This window comes from Pleurodeles waltl, chromosome 3_1, assembly GCF_031143425.1.
Source record: "Pleurodeles waltl isolate 20211129_DDA chromosome 3_1, aPleWal1.hap1.20221129, whole genome shotgun sequence".
NCBI lineage: Eukaryota > Metazoa > Chordata > Amphibia > Caudata > Salamandridae > Pleurodeles > Pleurodeles waltl.
Window position 1 is genome coordinate 783,358,123 of NC_090440.1, and position 17,693 is coordinate 783,375,815.

The window sequence follows — 17,693 nt, forward strand, 5'->3', positions numbered from 1 at the left end:
ATGTTTATTATGACATTCGTCCTTGACATCCCCTCAAACCAATGTTGCATCGATCCATTGGCCTAAAGCACAAAATCCACTATTTAGTTTGAAGTAACAGCTAGGATTTCTTGGCACTGCAGCAGTAACTAAAATACTTCAATTTGCAGCTGGATACTGGTAGAATGTTTGTGCTGTGGCACATGTTCGTGTCCAGTCCATTATGCAGATGGGCTTATTGTAAAGTACAGCAAAATCGGCCTACAGGAACCATGGGCCTTATGGAAGTAACTTTTTTGTACTGTTCTAACAACACTGCTTGCTAATTGAGAGCGAATTACCTGTACACTGTTAATTATCTGTGCATGCATAAAAATAAAGTCATTTGGGACCCTATCATAAGTATACAGATGTATAATTTTACAACACAGGCATTTTTATTTAGATTCACTTTGCCAAATTAACACACAACTTCAGTGCAAGTCCCCTCCCCAGTTTTAATTTTCTCCATCATTCGCAGGAAACCAGAAGTACTCTACAACTTTCTTTCCTCTTTTTGTAGACACTGAAGAGTGTTGCTCAACTGCAGAGAGCTCATTGGTCTGACATGCATTTCCATCGCCGGAACCTGGAGCAATTGTTCTGTATATTATCCTGGAGTACACAAATAAAGCACGTCATTTTTCGGCATGGCCTGGCTTTTGTTACTTTATGTGCAAAGATTTTGATTAATAGTGATCAACAAACTTAGTTCCTTCCACACAGGTTTTTATCAAATTAATAACTGAAGTATAAGTTAAATATTCTATTACAGAGAACAAATAAGAATTTATAATTAGTTCAGTGTAACTCTAATTAAAGACAAACAGTTTTCGGTGTCTCATAAAGGCTTCAGAGTGAAATTTAACATTGAAATGTAACCCCCTAAACGTTAACAATCGTCCTCATGTTAACCAGTGTATAAATATATGTCCGGATCCACAGATATAGGCCCTCATTATGGGTCGTACCATGTCGGATGCCATAATTATGCACCAACATGTTCAAAATGAATATAAAAATTACCATGTCCTGGCATTTACCAGACATCTTTCCCCCAGTAAAGTATTAGCAGGTTTGACCAAACTTACTGCTGGAAAATTACGTGGGTGAGGTGTTTGCAACAAAAATTAGAATTCTTTTATGTGTAGTAACAGTAGTTACCGTATATACCGGAATTTAAAAGGTCACTCATAATGAGGGTAATAGCTATAAATCTGGATCCTTAGGTTAACTCCCATGCAAAGGTACTGATTTACAACTCTGCCTATTAACACATATTTCCAAATGTATGCTTGCAAAGCTCTGCCATGTGCAGCTTTCCGGGTGTAACCCTGAGAAGGTCATGCGACTTCCTATTGTTCTTGGTGTTGGCATTTCCCTAATGAAAAATTGTACTCACAATGGAATGTTGCACTGGGAAATACAGCATCCATGTGCAATGACACATTGCTTTGTTCCCCCAGGGTGAAAAACATCCAGTTTATCCTACACCCCTGCACAGTTTAGAAGTGTACTGTCCCCCTTTCCACCATGGAAAAAGATTTGGCCCAGCTCCGCTGAGAACATTTTTGATCAAATTAGCCAGGTAGTCGGCATGTCAATCACTCAGTCAAGCAATGTCACAATCATGTCATTTTTGGTTCTTGTGTTATTGGTTGCTTCAAATACTCAAATTCCAGCCAGCCTACACTTAATTAGTCATGGTTGCCGTGCACTGCTAATTAACTCTCATATTACTTCACTCATCACATGTTCTATAACATCATTGATAACATCATTGCAGCATCTGAAATGACATAATTGATGCCAACACAGTGCATGGCAAGGGCACGAATTATTATTACTTTAGGGCACAAGTTATACTTACTTCAGTTAACTATAGCTGGTTAATATCACTGGTGTTGTTCCTTTAAAACTGTATCTTTCAAGTGTCATTTTCACCTAAATTTAACAGGCCATTAACTTTTCTTTTCCTCAGTGAATTTCTAAGGTTTGTTTAATATAATGTAAGATATTATTACAATCCACAACTATAATGTTATTTTAACCTTTTTTCTGTGAATATATCTTTCTTTAAAGTATATAGTTGTGGAGTTAAGAACACTAAACTCTAGCTAGCTTCGTGATATAGTGGTATTCACTATTCTGTAGTCAATATTCTTATTGTTGCCATTCTGACATACAACCCACTTGCAATATAGTCCAATTTCTGCATTGTTTTAAGAAAAAAGATTAATGAATGAGTAATTTCAGATGAGGCAAGTGACAGTGCTTTCGCAACACAGTGTTTCCAGAGATTGTGATTCTGATCCCAAATGAGGATTGGTGCTGTGTGGCAGAATTGAATTAATTTAGTGCTGGCATTTATCAAAGTTCATTCAATGCTGCGGAGGCGTAAATACTTCGATACCTGCTGCCGTCATCTCCCACTCTGGTTCACATAAAGGCTACCTGGCAAATACACAGACTCACAGAGGTCATTGTGTGCTGGTTAGCATCAAATATATATGGAAGCATACCTTTCCAATACAATTATTTATGTCTTGACAAACATAGAAAGATCCCACACACTGGTTGTGTATGCCTATCCAGTTATTCACTGCTGTGATGTCACAACTGTGGTTAAGCAAAGCAGTTAAATACAGTTGTGATGTCTCCCAAGAAAAGCCTTGCTCCTTCTTTGTTCAGCCACCATACCCTGCTCTCCAGAGACCTGGGCAGAATAGCGGTTGACAGTCTCACCCATGTTCGCTCGCCTCTTCCAGATTACAACAGACAAAAAGGAGACAGGAGAACATAAGCAGTGCTATGCCTTCACCAGGTGCTTTTTCCCATGTCACTGTGGGTCTGCAGAAACCCACAATGTGGGAAATCTAAAGTTCCACTGACAGCTTGATGGCATTCTTTGAGCCTGCCAACCCTGGCATCAACAAGAATGACAAGTGTCAACAGAAACCATCATAATCAACCGCCTCCTGTCTTCTTCTCAATCCCCAACATTCTAATCCCCCTTTCCACATTATCTAACCCTGACCTCAGAATGTTCTAGGCGTGAGGTACTGCCCCGCGCAAGGCACAACATTCCAGGCATCAGGCAATGACCACGCCCCAAACGTATATCAATTCCTAACATAACATCCCCCTTCCAAATATATCAACAATTTAACAAGAAACTGTTAACAATTCAGGAATAATTGCTAATCAGGTACTTTGGTACAGTGAACATCTCCCTTAGGCATAGGTACAATTTTCAATTTTAACTCCCAGGACATTGGAAAATTTACATAAGTAAATTTACAAATTCCACATAATCATTCAGACATTTTGGTTTCGTACACACTCTTCCGGATCTGGTAGTGATGATCGGTTTTGATTCCTTCCCATGTGCATGCCTCATATTATCCGGAACACTGTTGGTCTCTGCTCTATTTGTAACACCACCCTCATTTTCCCTTGGCCTAGACAGGTTAACTTTTGAGCCATCCACTGGACTGGAAGGTATCTCATCTGCCCATTCAAACTTTCTCTTACTTTCATCACCCATTCAACACATAATATGGGGAAGGTTTACACCAGTATCGCCTTTAAACACTGCTAATCTCCTACCATGCCACACCTTACCATCAATTAATAGAGCAGGTTGCATAGAATGTTTTCCACCTTGAAGGGTTCAGAGTATTTGCTCTCTCCTTTACACACAATTCTATCTTTTTTACTTTCACCCAATCTCCCACTTTATGGTTCACTTCTTTTGTTCTGTGTAAAACATCATATCTTTGTAGTTTTCTTGTCCTAATTCTAAACTCCCCCCTCTGACCTACTGGGGAACCAATTTACTCTTCTGGTATTCTTTAACCATCCTATGTTATCCTTAGTATGGGCAGATCTCCCTTGCATCAATTCAAAAGGACTATGGTTGGTTGTTTCACATTGTGTAACTCTGTAAGCACAAATAGTTTTCCTTAGTTCTTTCTAACAATCTAATCCATTGCTGTTAGACTGTTTGATTATTCCCTTAATCACTCTATTAAATTGTTCCACACTTCCATTCCCCTTGGGATGATATATTGCTTTAGTTCTGTGCACTACTCCCGTATTCTTCACGAAGGTCTTGAACGCATCAGAAATGAACTGTCCCCATTATCACTGATTACAACCTTAGGCAAACCCTCTCGGTCAAATATCTCTTCCATGAAGTTCACTAATGTCCAAGAATCTGCCTTTTGGACAACTTTAATTTCAGCCCATTTCGAAAAACGATCCACTATTACCAGGATGAGCCTATGGATCCCTTTACCATCCTGTATGGGTGCCAAATATGTCAATGCCAGTTCTTTCACATGGCATGCATGGTACCTCAATGGGATGTAGAAGTGGCTTAAAAGTCATCATAGTCTTGTCAGAGTTTGTGCATTTAATACAATTTCTCACCATCCCTTCTATCTCCTTATCTACTCCCACCCACCAATAGGATTGTTTGATTCTGGTGACCTTTGTGGCATAGGTTAAAATTTCTCTCTCACTTCTTTAGGAGGAACAAATCTGTCCTCTCTCAATAAGAATACATCTACAACAGATAATTGTTTCTTTATTTCCCAAAACGGTAATACTTCTTGTTCTAACTGATTCTTGCTTGGCCACCCTTTCTTGGTATGCTTCATGCTTCATGACTGTAGACTATACTACATCCTGTGTCAAAGAAAAAGACTAAACTTCTGGGTCAATGCTTCCTAATTCTTCAGCAAAAACTATTGCCACTTGACATTCATCTGGTCACACTTGGGCCGATATTTGACGCAAAAATGGCGCAAACTTACAAAATATAATTGTGTTTTGTAAGTTTGAGCCGCTTTTGCGTCAAAGAATGATGCAAATCCGGCTCAAAGAAAGTATAAATATGGGCCTTGGTGTTTTCGCTTATGGATAATGGTAATCTGCTTAAAAAAAACAGCTATCTTGTTCCGGGCACCAGGCATATACCATACTTCATACACATAATCCAGTAGTTGTAGTGACAATCTGGTTATTCTTGGGGATACAGTATGAAGTCCTTGTGAAGTGAGCACCTTAGTAAGAGGTTTGTGATCACCTCTCACCACCAACATTGTGCCACAGATAAACTGTCAATGAGAGAGTACTTCTCTTCTGCTGGAGTCATTGCCCTGGATGCAAATGCTACTACTTTCTCCATACCATCTTTTTGTAACTGGGATAGGACTGCTCCCAGGCTTTTTCCACTGACAACAGTAGTAATAAAGCTTTTGCATTCATGATCAAATCCTTGAAGTGCAGGGGGCCTGCAAATTTCTTCTTTAATACCCTCAAACTATTCTGACACTCTTCCGACTACACAAACTTGCTACCCTTCTTCAACAACCGTCTAATGTGGAAAATCTTGATGGAAAAATTGTATACAAATTAGAATAATATTCTGCCAATCCTAGGAAGGATCATACATCATCCTTGTTCTGACAGGGAGGGAGCCTTTTTTATAGTATCTCCCACCTCAGTTTAGGACTGATACTTCTATATCTGAACTCATGGCCTAGATAAGTCACTTTACTTTTAGCAAATCTGCACTTGGACTCTTCAGCCGTTACACAGTAATGTTCCAATGCCTCCAGCACACTGCGCAATTCTATGTCATGTTTTGTTTTGTCATTACCCATCATCATGATGTAATCTTGAAAGAAGATGGCATTCTTTTTGTGCTGGAGCAATTTGTACATAAGTCGTTGGAACATTGCCACAGCAGAGGCTAGTCCGAACGGTACTCTTTTGAATTGGAAGCACCCTATGGGGCTAAGAAATGCTGTAAGATGTTTACAACTGTGGTGAAGTGGCACTTGGTGATAGGCCGATGTAAGGTCTATAGTCGAAAACCACTTCATCCCCTTGGTTATAAACAGCAGCTCACTTATACGAGGACAAGGGAACGTATCCAAAAGATGTTCTTATTCAATTTCCTCAAGTCTACACAAAGGTGAAAATGAGCATCGGCCTTATGTGCTACAACCAAAGGGGCTACCCAGTCTGATGATTCCACCTGTTCAATCACCCCCCCCCCCCCCCTTTCTACCAACTTATTTAACTTATTCTTTCACACTTAGGGTAAATATTTCTCAATGTATGTGCGCATGGACATGCATCTTTTTTTAAGACGATTTTGTGTGCAAACCTCTTCAATTCTCCTACTTTCCTGAAATATTTTAGGGAATTTGTCGATAACTTCATTTTTGTTTCTAATGTCATTGCTCACAATCAAAACAGGATCAGAACTACTTGGTTCAAGAAGGATGCCTAATTCCCCTTGGTCCCACCATCCCAGAAAACAAGCTCCTGACATTGCCACATATAATTTACACTCCACATTCATTTCCTTAAATTGAAACGCTAATTTACGGAAACCAAGCAGATTTATCTTTTCTCTAGTGAGGCTCTGTGACAAAATATCTAGTTCTATTAATTTGAAACTAATTTTACTTGTGAAAGAAGTGTATCATGTCCTTATTGATAGTATATAGTGAACCTGAGTCGGCCACTAATGCTACCTGAACCCTTCCTAATGTCAGTTCACAAATCAGTTTTTTCCTAGTTTGACCTTCTACACTTAAAACCATCTCCTATATACAGAAGACGTGTGGGTTATCTGAATCTGAACCAGTATGTTCTTCCTCCTGCTCACATTCATCAACAACACATTTTACAAATTTGGAGCTGCAACATACTCTGGCAAAGTGATCTGTAACTCCACATTTAGCACACTTCTGAAATAATGCAGGGCACTTTTTATCATTACGTAAATGGGAAACACTACCACAACTGTAACATTTGCCTTTCCAAATTTCTTTTTTTCTAGTTATGTTTGTTACCTTTCCCAGGATTCTTCACTTTCTTTCTATTGTCATCCTGATGATCCTTTGTATTTTAACAACATCATCACTCCCATTTGAGATGTGTGTGTATATATATATATATATATATATATATATGTTGAAAATAGGACCCAGCACCCAACCGTATTTGTTAGTGCCAAAGAGATTTATCTTCCCATATTTTCAAAGCAAATCATAGGTCACATAATTTCTCTGACAAGTCTTGTTAAAATTGTTGTTCTTTATTAATTCATATTGAAGATTAACAATCCATAGCCAACGCGTTTCGTCCTCACAGGCTTCTTAAGAGCTTCAAAGGACTGACTCCTCGACTCTGCTCCCTTGGACGACGGCGTGAAAATGCAAATAGTTGACTGATGCCTTCCTCCTCGTTGGGCTGGAAAGGGGGTGTGCCCCCGTCAGCACCGGGTCGCAGGTCAGCAACCCAGTTCCCAGAGGGCCAGCAGGACAGGATCTCCAGCAACACAATGAGAAAAAGGGCGGGGGGCTCCTCCAGAAAAAAGGCGAGGGGGTTGCATTGGCAGTCAGCAGGAGCACAGCAATATCCAACAAAAAGATATATATATATATACACACACCACTCTGCCCACTTCTAGCTGCCCAGACCTTTCCACACCTGGAGTATCCACCAACAGGCCTTAGAAGGAATTTTCCAAAGGATCCCTATTGGTCAGGGGTTCACTGTGATAAACCCCTCCAAACAGTAGTTACTCATAATTGACTAATGCCCAAATACTTTAATACAAGGTCCACTCTTCGCTGCATTAAAAAGGCTTTACTCTCAAATTGTGTCGGAATGCTACACCGTCAAACAGCGTTTGTTAATCAGCATGTTCAGCCATCAACCAGTCCATATTCACAGCTGTAATACAAATCGCAACATGCAAGGACTTGAATTTAATGTTCACCGACCACAGAAATCCCATTAAGATCTTGACAGACATTGTAAGACTTTTTGGCATTCAAGAGGGCAAAGAAAAGAATGATTTGATCGCATTTCTAGAAAAACTCCTACCCAAATAGACAGACCTCCCTTCTAAAGAACGTTTAAATATAGAACACACTCAGTGCATCAGTCCATAAAACAGACACACTAAAAATATTAAGCCAAAGTTATCCATTAATATGTATTTCCTCAAATACACTCAAGCAACCATGATATTAGGAACTCCAAAATCAAAAGGAATGTCACTTGGAGGGGACAATAGACCTACTTCTCTCAAGACATTGTCATGGTCACAGCAATAAGATAAAAGACCTCTCTAAGCATAGAACCACAAATACTGCAACACATCCTTATGTACTGAATCATATACCCAGGTAAATGCGCCGTCACCTACAAAAATCAAACCAAAATGTTTAAAAACCCACACAAACAGAAGAAGATTTTGCAAAGTCTCAAATTAAATATGGAAACTGATCAACACAAGACAATCTGATAAACCTGAGATGACAGAGTAAAATATTGGTCACTAAGGCCCAAAATGTGCACACCAACTATGTCGCCTATGTGGTTGATTGTATACTCACTGAAGATAGCTACTGAGAAAATGAAACATGCCAACCTTTGAAATTGTAATGTTACAATTTTAGTCCTATTTGGCTGTTTTGTGTATTCTGTACATCCGAGCTGACACATACAGCTAGCTGTCACATCCACTACTGGTGTCAAGAGCAAGACTCATCGACTGCAGAAACAACAAACTACACATGGGTGGCATTTACAACAGCTTTGAAATGCATGTATAAGATTAAAAATATGGGATGTAATGGGAAGGGATTGAAAGAAGGCATATGAGAGAACTTGAGAAAAGAGCAAGGAACAAGTAAGCCAAAACTAAATTTCTTCCACTACAAACACAACTGAAGTAATCAGTTGCTGAAATGAGAAGGGAATCAATAACAAAACAAAAAGGCAAAACGTCCTATCTCACCTAAGTAAGCTGGAGAAACATATTGTCTATATACAGGAAGCACACATAGACAAACTAGAATTATTCAAACTAAAGAAAGATGGTTTGGAAATTATATCTACTCAATAGGAAATGGAAGAAGAATGGAGTAGTAATTGTGACCCATGAAAACTAAATGCGTTAATAATTACTTTGTCTTCAGAGAATCAATGGATTAGGCCACCAATATCAATATTGTGAGGTATTCATTAGTTAATATTTGTGCACTCACATCCAAATATCAATTATTTTGGAAGCAAATACAGGGCATCATAAAGAACCGCCTCAAATTGCCAACCTAATTGATTCAAAACAGCAGCCAGTGTCTGTAGAGCGGAAAAGCACCTGGCATGAACGAGCTCACTCCAGAGTTCTACCAATGCCTGGAACAAAAATATATACTAAGAATCAATTTACTTTTCAAACACTATATAAATAATCAAACACCACTGGGGTCAGTTATTGAAGTCACAATAACCCTCATTCCAAAGACTGGAAAAGAGACATACCCACCAAAAACTACTGACCAACCTCCCTAATACTAACAGCAAACTTCTTGTCCACAAGATATTATACTGCTCCTCTCGGAAGCAGACAAAACAGCCAACATCAAAAAGGAAGAGTATCAGCTTCCAACAATAGGCTTCTCACTAATATTATAGCTGCAGAAGGGAATAAAAAAGAATAAATATGGTGTGGAATAGTATTAGATGCAGAAAAAGCCTTTAATCGCATGCAATGGAAATACCTGTTTTATTAATTAAAATAGCATGGGCAGAAGGATGAATACAAACAAACTCTGACCACTCCTCACTCTGCTCTACAGTGTTCATAGCAACTGCTACGCCAAGGAAGGTAGCAGTTGCAAGACTCGTGATGGCACCTCTGCCATAGTAACTTGACAGCCTAAGATTCATGCAGTATTTGGCATAGTTCGTAAGCAGACTGATATGTAGAGTGCAGCACCAGCAACAACCCAGGAGCCCATCTTTGAGGTCAAAGATAAAAAAGTGATCATTTTTAGGTGGAAGATGTATTGTGATTAGGATAGTAATGCTCTAAGCACAGTGTTTCCATTCTGACTTCCGACAGATCAGGTTCCAACACAAGAACAGCTGAAAAAAGATATGGATTCCATCTTTGGTGCTCTTCCGGGTCAGTCTGGTGCACCTTGGATCCACAGATCTGATGGGGCCTCCAGATTCTCCAATGTCGACCGATCCATCCTCAAAACAGCTGTGCTTCTGGGCCTCATTTCAAGGCTGTTAACCACAGCCTTCGATCCATCAAACTCTGATACAAAAAAGCTTTTGGCTCTATCTAAGACAAAGAGCCTGGCACCATGATTAAGCCATCTGACACCGCTGGCACAATTACTGGTGCCAATACCGACGTCACCGATGCTGATTACGGATCCGACCATACTTTCTGATTCTGAGGTCAGTTCACTTTCTGCTGTTGTTTATGCTCAATCAGAGCCAGATTTATCCAGGGAGGAGTATATTTGTGTGCAGACTATGGCCAAGATGGTATTTTACAAAATTTGCAAGAAGCAAGTGGGCTTAATACATCCCAAGATTTTGGACTGTTATAATTCCTAATTTAGCTATGGCCACTGAAGAGGCAGCATCATGTAGCACAGTTCTACACAGGACAGCTGAAACCCTTGGCCTTGTTTTGCCCATACAGGAGGACAAGATTACCTTGTTAACAGATGTTTTAGACCCAGCTCATTCTTCAAAAGACCTTTTATTGCCTTTTATTTGAGGCATTAACAGATGTGTTGATGGGCATCTGGGCTAAACCAGGATTTTACCCACTGATAACTTTTCAGATTGCTGGAAAGCGCTGGTCAGCTACAGGAGATCGGGATTTTCTTCTACAACATCAACACCAGAAAGCCTTATAATACAGGCTCCAACTAGTCGTAGTAACCGCAATGCCTTCCCTACTACTCCACCTGATGGGGTGTTTAAGAAAATGGAGGTTTATGCAAAAAGGTATTTTCTTCAGCTAATTTAGCCTTAAGATCTGTGAAATCTTTCTGCTCATTAGGAAAATACTCTCATGCTTTGTGAGACAGAGTATTCAGACGTGTTACCTGATGTTCCGAAGAACACTTAGATTAAGTCTGGCCTAGTTCATGAAGCGCATTGCGTATTAGTGCAGTCTATTAGGTGCCATGCGTGGATAAGTTCAGCTGGTTTTTCCATGGATGTTCTACATTTATTGATGGCAATGCCTTTAGATGGTTCTAGGCTATTCGGGGAAAAAGTGTGTCCAGCCCTTGAGTCGTTTAGCAAGAATAATGCCCCAACCGCTCTCTAGGTTTGGCCCCTACAGTTTTTGAGCTCCCACAACAACAGCACCCCTTTCAAGGATTTGTAGGGGGTTACCTTTGTGGCATTTACGGAGAAAAACTTGAGAGAAGAACGGATAAGGTAAGTGATCAGGATTTATTGATGTACACCTCATCCAGCGACATCCTGGATCAACTTCTTCAGAGACAGGCAGTATTATTCGTGGTTGCAGAGAGCCCTCAGCCTTATCAAGGGCTGTCAGATGGATGTGCAGAAATATGGCTTCGGAGGCTTTTCAGTTTTTCGAATGATGATTTGTATTAAATACAAATTAGGAAATGGAAAAGAAATGTATAATTTTGTGTGCACAAAAAAAAAATAAGTCTCAGTCTCTCTTCTGGGATCTGGTTGTTCTAAGGGATAGAGATGTTTGTGACTTTTATTAACCTGGTCTTTGCCTTCGTTCTTTCAATAGGGCTTTTCCAGCATCCTCAGAGGAAGCAGAGAAAATGTAGCAGTGAGTAAAAAGAGAGGTAGGATTTTCTCACTTAGTCTTGTATCTTTTCTATTTCTCCAAGTGTTTCCATGGTATAGTTGGTATTCCATCACCAACCCCCCATGAGGGAAAGAGGGAGTGGGAAAGGGGGTTTGAAATCCACTCTATTATAGTCTGGCACATAGTTTCCCCCTATTTTAGGTAACAGGGCCAAAGGGGTATTCAGAAGGAAAAACACATACACAAACTAGGATCCAAAACAGATTGAGGGGGTGATTCTAACTTCGGCGGGCGGCGGAGGCCACCCGCCGAAGTTCCCCCACCAAAATACCGCTCCGCGGTCAAAAGACCGCTGAGGGTATTTTGGGATTTGCCCTGGGCTGGCGGGCGGCCGCCAAAAGGCCGCCCGCCAGCCCAGGGCAAATCAACCTTCCCACTAAGATGCCGGCTCAGAATTGAGCCGGCGGAGTGGGAAGGTGCGACGGGTGCAGTTGCACCCGTCGCGTATTTCAGTGTCTGCTAGGCAGACACTGAAATACTTTGTGGGGCCCTCTTACAGGGGCCCCTGCCGTGCCCATGCCATTGGCATGGGCACGGCAGTGGCCCCCAGGGGCCCCGCGGCACCCCCTACCGCCATCCTGTTCCTGGCGGGCGAACCGCCAGGAACAGGATGGCGGTAGGGGGTGTCAGAATCCCCCATGGCGGCGCAGCAAGCTGCGCCGCCATGGGGGTTTCTAAGGGCAGCGGTAAACCGGCGGGAGACCGCCGGTTTACCCTTTCTGACCGCGGCCAAACCGCCGCGGTCAGAATGCCTTGCGGGGCACCGCCGGTCTGTCGGCGGTGCTCCCGCCGACCCTGGCCCCGGCGGTCTGAGACCGCCGGGGTTAGAATGAGGGCCTGAGTCTTTTCCCTTTTTTCAGGTCCCAGAGGATAGTTTCATCAGCAAGCGATATATCTTTCACTGACACTAACATATCTTGTTGTTAAAAACAAACAACAGGACAGAAAAGGAAACTGGTGAAGGGGTTTAGGGTAGAAATTATTTTATTAATTAAAAAATGTTTTTAAAAAAAGCATCAAAAAAACGCAGATACATATGTCCATTGATTTGAAACATGTGAACAGTAAAATATAGACCTTAAAAATAATAAAGCTGGAGAGAACCCCTCTTAATAGAAACAAGGGAGCCCAAGTGCAATTAGAACCTAAAAACCTATATTTTTAGGAAGGCAGGTGGAAGGAGCTATACTAACCTGGACAAGGCAGCATGTTATCCAAAGGATGCATTCGGAGTAGACCAAGCCCCTACATCGCCGCTAGCTGATATCTACGGGGTGAATTCTGGTGTTATGGAGCTGAACAAATTATCTCTTTTTTTTTTTATACTTAAGGGGTGCTAAACAGGAATTGCTGGGACTGCCAGGACATTAAAGATTCGCGGAAACGGGATTAATATGGTATTCAATTTTTCATTGCTTGGGTCAAGGGCTGTTATTACGTCCAACCTGCATGACCGAACTCCTAGGATGTTAAATTAATTCCTCAGTAGTTCCCTTCTCTGGCATCCCAAAACTCGGCAGATGCAAACCACGTGGATTAGGCTCTCTACATCTACAGACCTGTGTTTACCATCCTGCCTCTCTTTTTCATTTCAGGAGGAAGTCCAGAGTTGGTAGGTCTCCCAACCTCATCCGTAAGAGGGACTGGCTGGTTTTTCGTGCTAATGTGGCGTATAGGATGCGAGGTTCCTTATCCCGCAGAAATGAATTCAGGACTAGCCATCCATGCGATCGATTCCATAGAGTCTCCGTATCTTCTAGTAGGCTTAAGATCTTAGCCGATTTGTTGGCTCCTTTTCTGAAGGCTAGCACTGGTAATGTGCTGTCCCACAATTCACCCAGTTTAAGCCAGGCTATACTTTTTTCCCAGTATTCCTTAAAGTTATTGTTACCCCTCACCAGAGTGATTTCCTGCCAGACTAGGTTTTGTAAAGACCCCATGGGAGCGGAGTAAAGTTTATAGCAGCCATTAACAAGAGCTGCTGATCTTGCCAATGATTGCTTTGTTAAGAAAAACTCTAGTCTGACCTGGGTTGGGGAGGCCGATCTGGGTGTCTGGAAACTTGCTTGTAAGATTTCACTAATAACTTATCCACCATAGCTACCTCCGCCCTCCTCATTATTTCTGTACCATATGCGAGGGTTGGCAATATTTTTGCTCGCATGATCATGGTCATTGGTTTTAGGGGCCGCCCAAGAATGGATTTTGCCAGGTTACCAAATGCCCGGTTCAGAGCTTGTGCCTTCTCTCTTATTGCTTCTTTATGTGCTGAAAATGTTCCCTTAGAGTCAAACCTGACCCCTAGATATGTATATACTGCTACCTCTTCAATATACTGCCCATTTAAAAACCATTTACGGTGTGAGGTCGGTTTGCGGTTAAAGGGGATTATTTTAGACTTCCCATAGTTACTTTCTAAATCGTTAGACAGCTCATAACCTCCTAGGCAGTTCAGAAGTTTCTGTAACCCTACTCTAGAGTTGCTGAGAAGTAGCAAGTCATCTGCATAGAGTAGGTTAGATACTTGACGACGCCCTAGACTTGGTGGATGGGCTGGCTGCTCATCCAATGCTGGGGATAAGTCTGATATATACAGATTAAAGAGAAGCGGTGCTAATACACAACCCTGTTTCAGGCCAACAGTGGTTTTGATGGGCCTAGATAGAAACGAGCCATCACCCAGTTTGATTTTAACCCATGTATCAGAGTAGAGCATAATGATAACATTTAATTAATAAATTCACTGGCAGCCCCCACTGCCATAGTTTTAACCATCAATTGTCTCTAGGGACACAATCAAATGCAGCCTTAAAATCCACGAAGCACATATAAACGGGTGTCCCTGTGGCCCTTGCCCTATTCATTACCAGGCTTAAAGCCATAAGGTCTGTCAACGTGCCCTGTTTTTTTGTAAAACCTGTTTGGTTGATAGGGAGCCTCCCCTTGCCCATGGCCCACCGTTCTGAATGCTGCAGGATGCCTATTGAGAAATATTTTAGGTCTACGTCTAAAAGGGCGATTGGGTGGTAGTTGGAAGGTAGGGAGGCCTTCCCTCCCTTGTAAATGGGGTGAATTATCGAGCCTTTCCAACAGGCTGGAGCAGAACCTGTTATTAAAATATGATTGAACATTATGGCAAAAAAAGGCCACCCATTTTGATACATGTACTTTAAATAAGGCCTGGGGAAGGCCATTGGGTCAGGCGCACAGTCTCAGTGTGATTTTTCTATTATCTTAGTTATTTCAAGAGGACTGAATGCGATGGATGCCTCCTGCTCCCTGTTATCCTCAGTAACCTCCCACAGGGAGATGTTGGTATCTGTTGCAGATTTTTCTTTAAAGTGGCATTGCAAACAACCCACCCATGCCTCCTCCATCACTTTTGCATTGTTCGCAGCTCTGGGACCTTTCTCAATGTTATTAATCAGGCTGCAGAACCGGCTTGAATTTGCCAAGGTTGATGCATAGTGAAGTTTTGCCCATAATGTCTCCTGTTTTGTTCGTCTAAAAACCCATATGTCTCTCTTTAGCAGTTTCCTTTCTTGCCGTAGAGTTTCTAACGTTGGTTCATCAGTCGGATGTCTCTGTAACAGTCTCAGGATCCTATTTACTCCCGCTTTCCTCCTTCGTATTGCCCGCGGCATGAGTATGGTCTTTCTATGCCCCAGGGGCGCTCACAGAGGATTGCTTTACAAGGCTTTTGGTGAATGACTCCCATATGGCAACTGCCCTTATTGGGTCATTGGTCGTCTTTTCCAATTTCCCTACAGCGTCCTCAGCTTGGGCTGTGATCATAGACGAACTCCATTTTAACCGTTTTTGATTTTTGGAACAGAGTTTTTCCTTAAGGAGTTTTGCTTCTTCTTGGATGGACACCTGGCTCCAAATCATGGTTATTTGTGGATTATGATCACTTTCTGTGTGATCTTGAATTCAGAAGTCTCTCATGAATTTGAATAGGGGGGCATTTACCAAAGTGTGGTCCAAATATGAAACAGCCCTATCTGTGGCTCTTGTCCAGGCCGGGGGTTTGTCAGATGGGAGCCACCCATTTAGTGCAAAGAGGCCTGCTAGCTCACAGCTCTTAATTAGCTTAGCGACAACTTTCTCCTGCTTTCTCCTAAGTGGTAGTTTTTGAATGGGCAGTGGGACCGCTAGTTGTACATGGTCCTCGCTTGGCTCATTAAATAAGTTAAGGTTGAAGTCTCCTGACACTAACCAATAGGCCGAATTATATGTGTTTATTATATGAAGCAAATGTTTTAGCAAAATGTCAGCTTCCAACTTTTTCTTTTTGGGGATAATGTACACATTGATCAGGATCAGGGGGTCCTGTATGTTTTTTGCCCAATTGTCCAAGCGAACCCACCTAAAGGGCTGATCTCCCATTTGACCTCTAGATGATTTTGCCTCAAGCTTAGTGTTGATATAAATTGACAGCCCTCCTTTTGCTCTTCCAAACGTGTTTTGTTTAACCGCAGGAATATTGTACTCTTTGTGACTAATTAAGGGAAGGTTCATAAGTGCCCATTTTTTCTACAACATTATAATATCGAAGGCGCCCAGGAATTTGGTGATCTCTGCATCTTCCAATTTTGGTTGCAGGCCCCCTATGTTCCATGAGCAGATGCTTAATGAACCTTGTGTCGGGGATGTTTGATGGGTTGTCATTCAGGCTTTTTGTGGCAATCTGGGAGCTAGCACTGTTGGGAGCCAAGCCCAATTATCTTGTGGGTGGCTATCTCTCAGGGGTTGACCAACTGTTATCCTTGTCCAGTCCTCTCCTTCCCTTATTTCGATCTGTAAATCTAGTGACAACACCGTTCCTTGTTGTGATGGCTCTTGGCCAGATTCTCCAGTCTGTGAGTATCCAGATACTCCTCATAGGACGGACCAGGTGGCTACATTTTCCCTGTTCGTATTGGTTCTTTGTGCTAACGGGTGTGGGTATCTTTCTCCTAAATAGAAGCATACCTCAATTCCCGAGTCTTTCAGGATGCTTTTTCTTTCTCTGATTTGCTTTGGTAATTCTGAAGAAGCAACTATCACCACCGTAGGTTCCCTGAACTGGCTCCCCTGTGCTTGGATAAATTTAATGGCAGTGATGTCATCCGAACTCGCTGCTGCCAAGTCTGGCAGTGCGTTTATTAATTTGAGAATAGTGGAGCGGTTGAGCACATTTTGTGGTCCTCTAGATTTGTACTCTGGAATCCATGGCAGTTGCAATCCTCGGTCAGGCGTAGCCTGGTTTGAACTCTCTGCCACATTTGACTGACCTGTTCTGGACTTTGCCAAGTCTGCCCTTAGGTGATGGTTCCGTATTATTGCATTGGGCCCCTCAACTTTGGGTTTTACCTCTGCGCGGCTGGAATTTAGCTTAGCCTGGATGAGTGGATGGGGCCACAATGTGGTGAATGCTTGACGGACCTGGGGTCCCGGAGACCTGTCCAATGGCTCTAGGCCTATCACTGCCCGGTCCTAAAGCAACGGTCCCTCTTGGTCTGGTGTGTGGGGCTGCGCTGCCAGAGGGTTTATAGTCCCCCCGGCCACTTCCTGCACTATGTGAGGTGAGGTTCCCATATCGGATCCGGACGCCACCTGATTGTTCTTTCTGTCCTTCCTTGCCTGCTTCCTCTCTCTTTTGGTCAGCCGGTGGCCAGATTTCCTTCCCAAATCTCTAGGCTCTGTTATTTGAGAAGAATGGTCCAGAGCACTTCCTTGAATAGCCAATACTATTTTCCTAGTTGGATTCCCCTCCAGATTGGGTGGCCTTAAAGTTAGATCGTCTTGCGGACTATTCCTATTCTCCTCTGAGGGCGTTGAGGATTTGGGGGTTGGGGCAACCCCAGTGGCTGAAGGGACGCCAGGCCCATGCTCTCTTTTTTACTTGGGCGGCGGATCTCTTTCAAGATGTCTTTGAAGATTACTGGTAGTCGGCCCATCCCATCTACTACCTCCTTGCAGGAGC

At 42.2% G+C, this 17,693-nt stretch overlaps 1 protein-coding gene across 3 annotated transcripts in view; it reads right to left on the reverse strand.

The window, feature by feature from the left end:
• Positions 1–394: 394 nt before the first annotated feature.
• Positions 395–17,693, reverse strand: part of LOC138284614 (golgin subfamily A member 6-like protein 7) — a 190,326-nt gene continuing 173,027 nt past the window's right edge. For all 3 annotated transcript variants that reach the window (XM_069223612.1, XM_069223611.1, XM_069223610.1), the window contains one exon: positions 395–633. In XM_069223612.1, the coding sequence (XP_069079713.1) occupies positions 477–633 (157 nt within the window). In that variant the 3' untranslated portion in view covers positions 395–476. The remainder of the gene's footprint in view (positions 634–17,693) is intronic.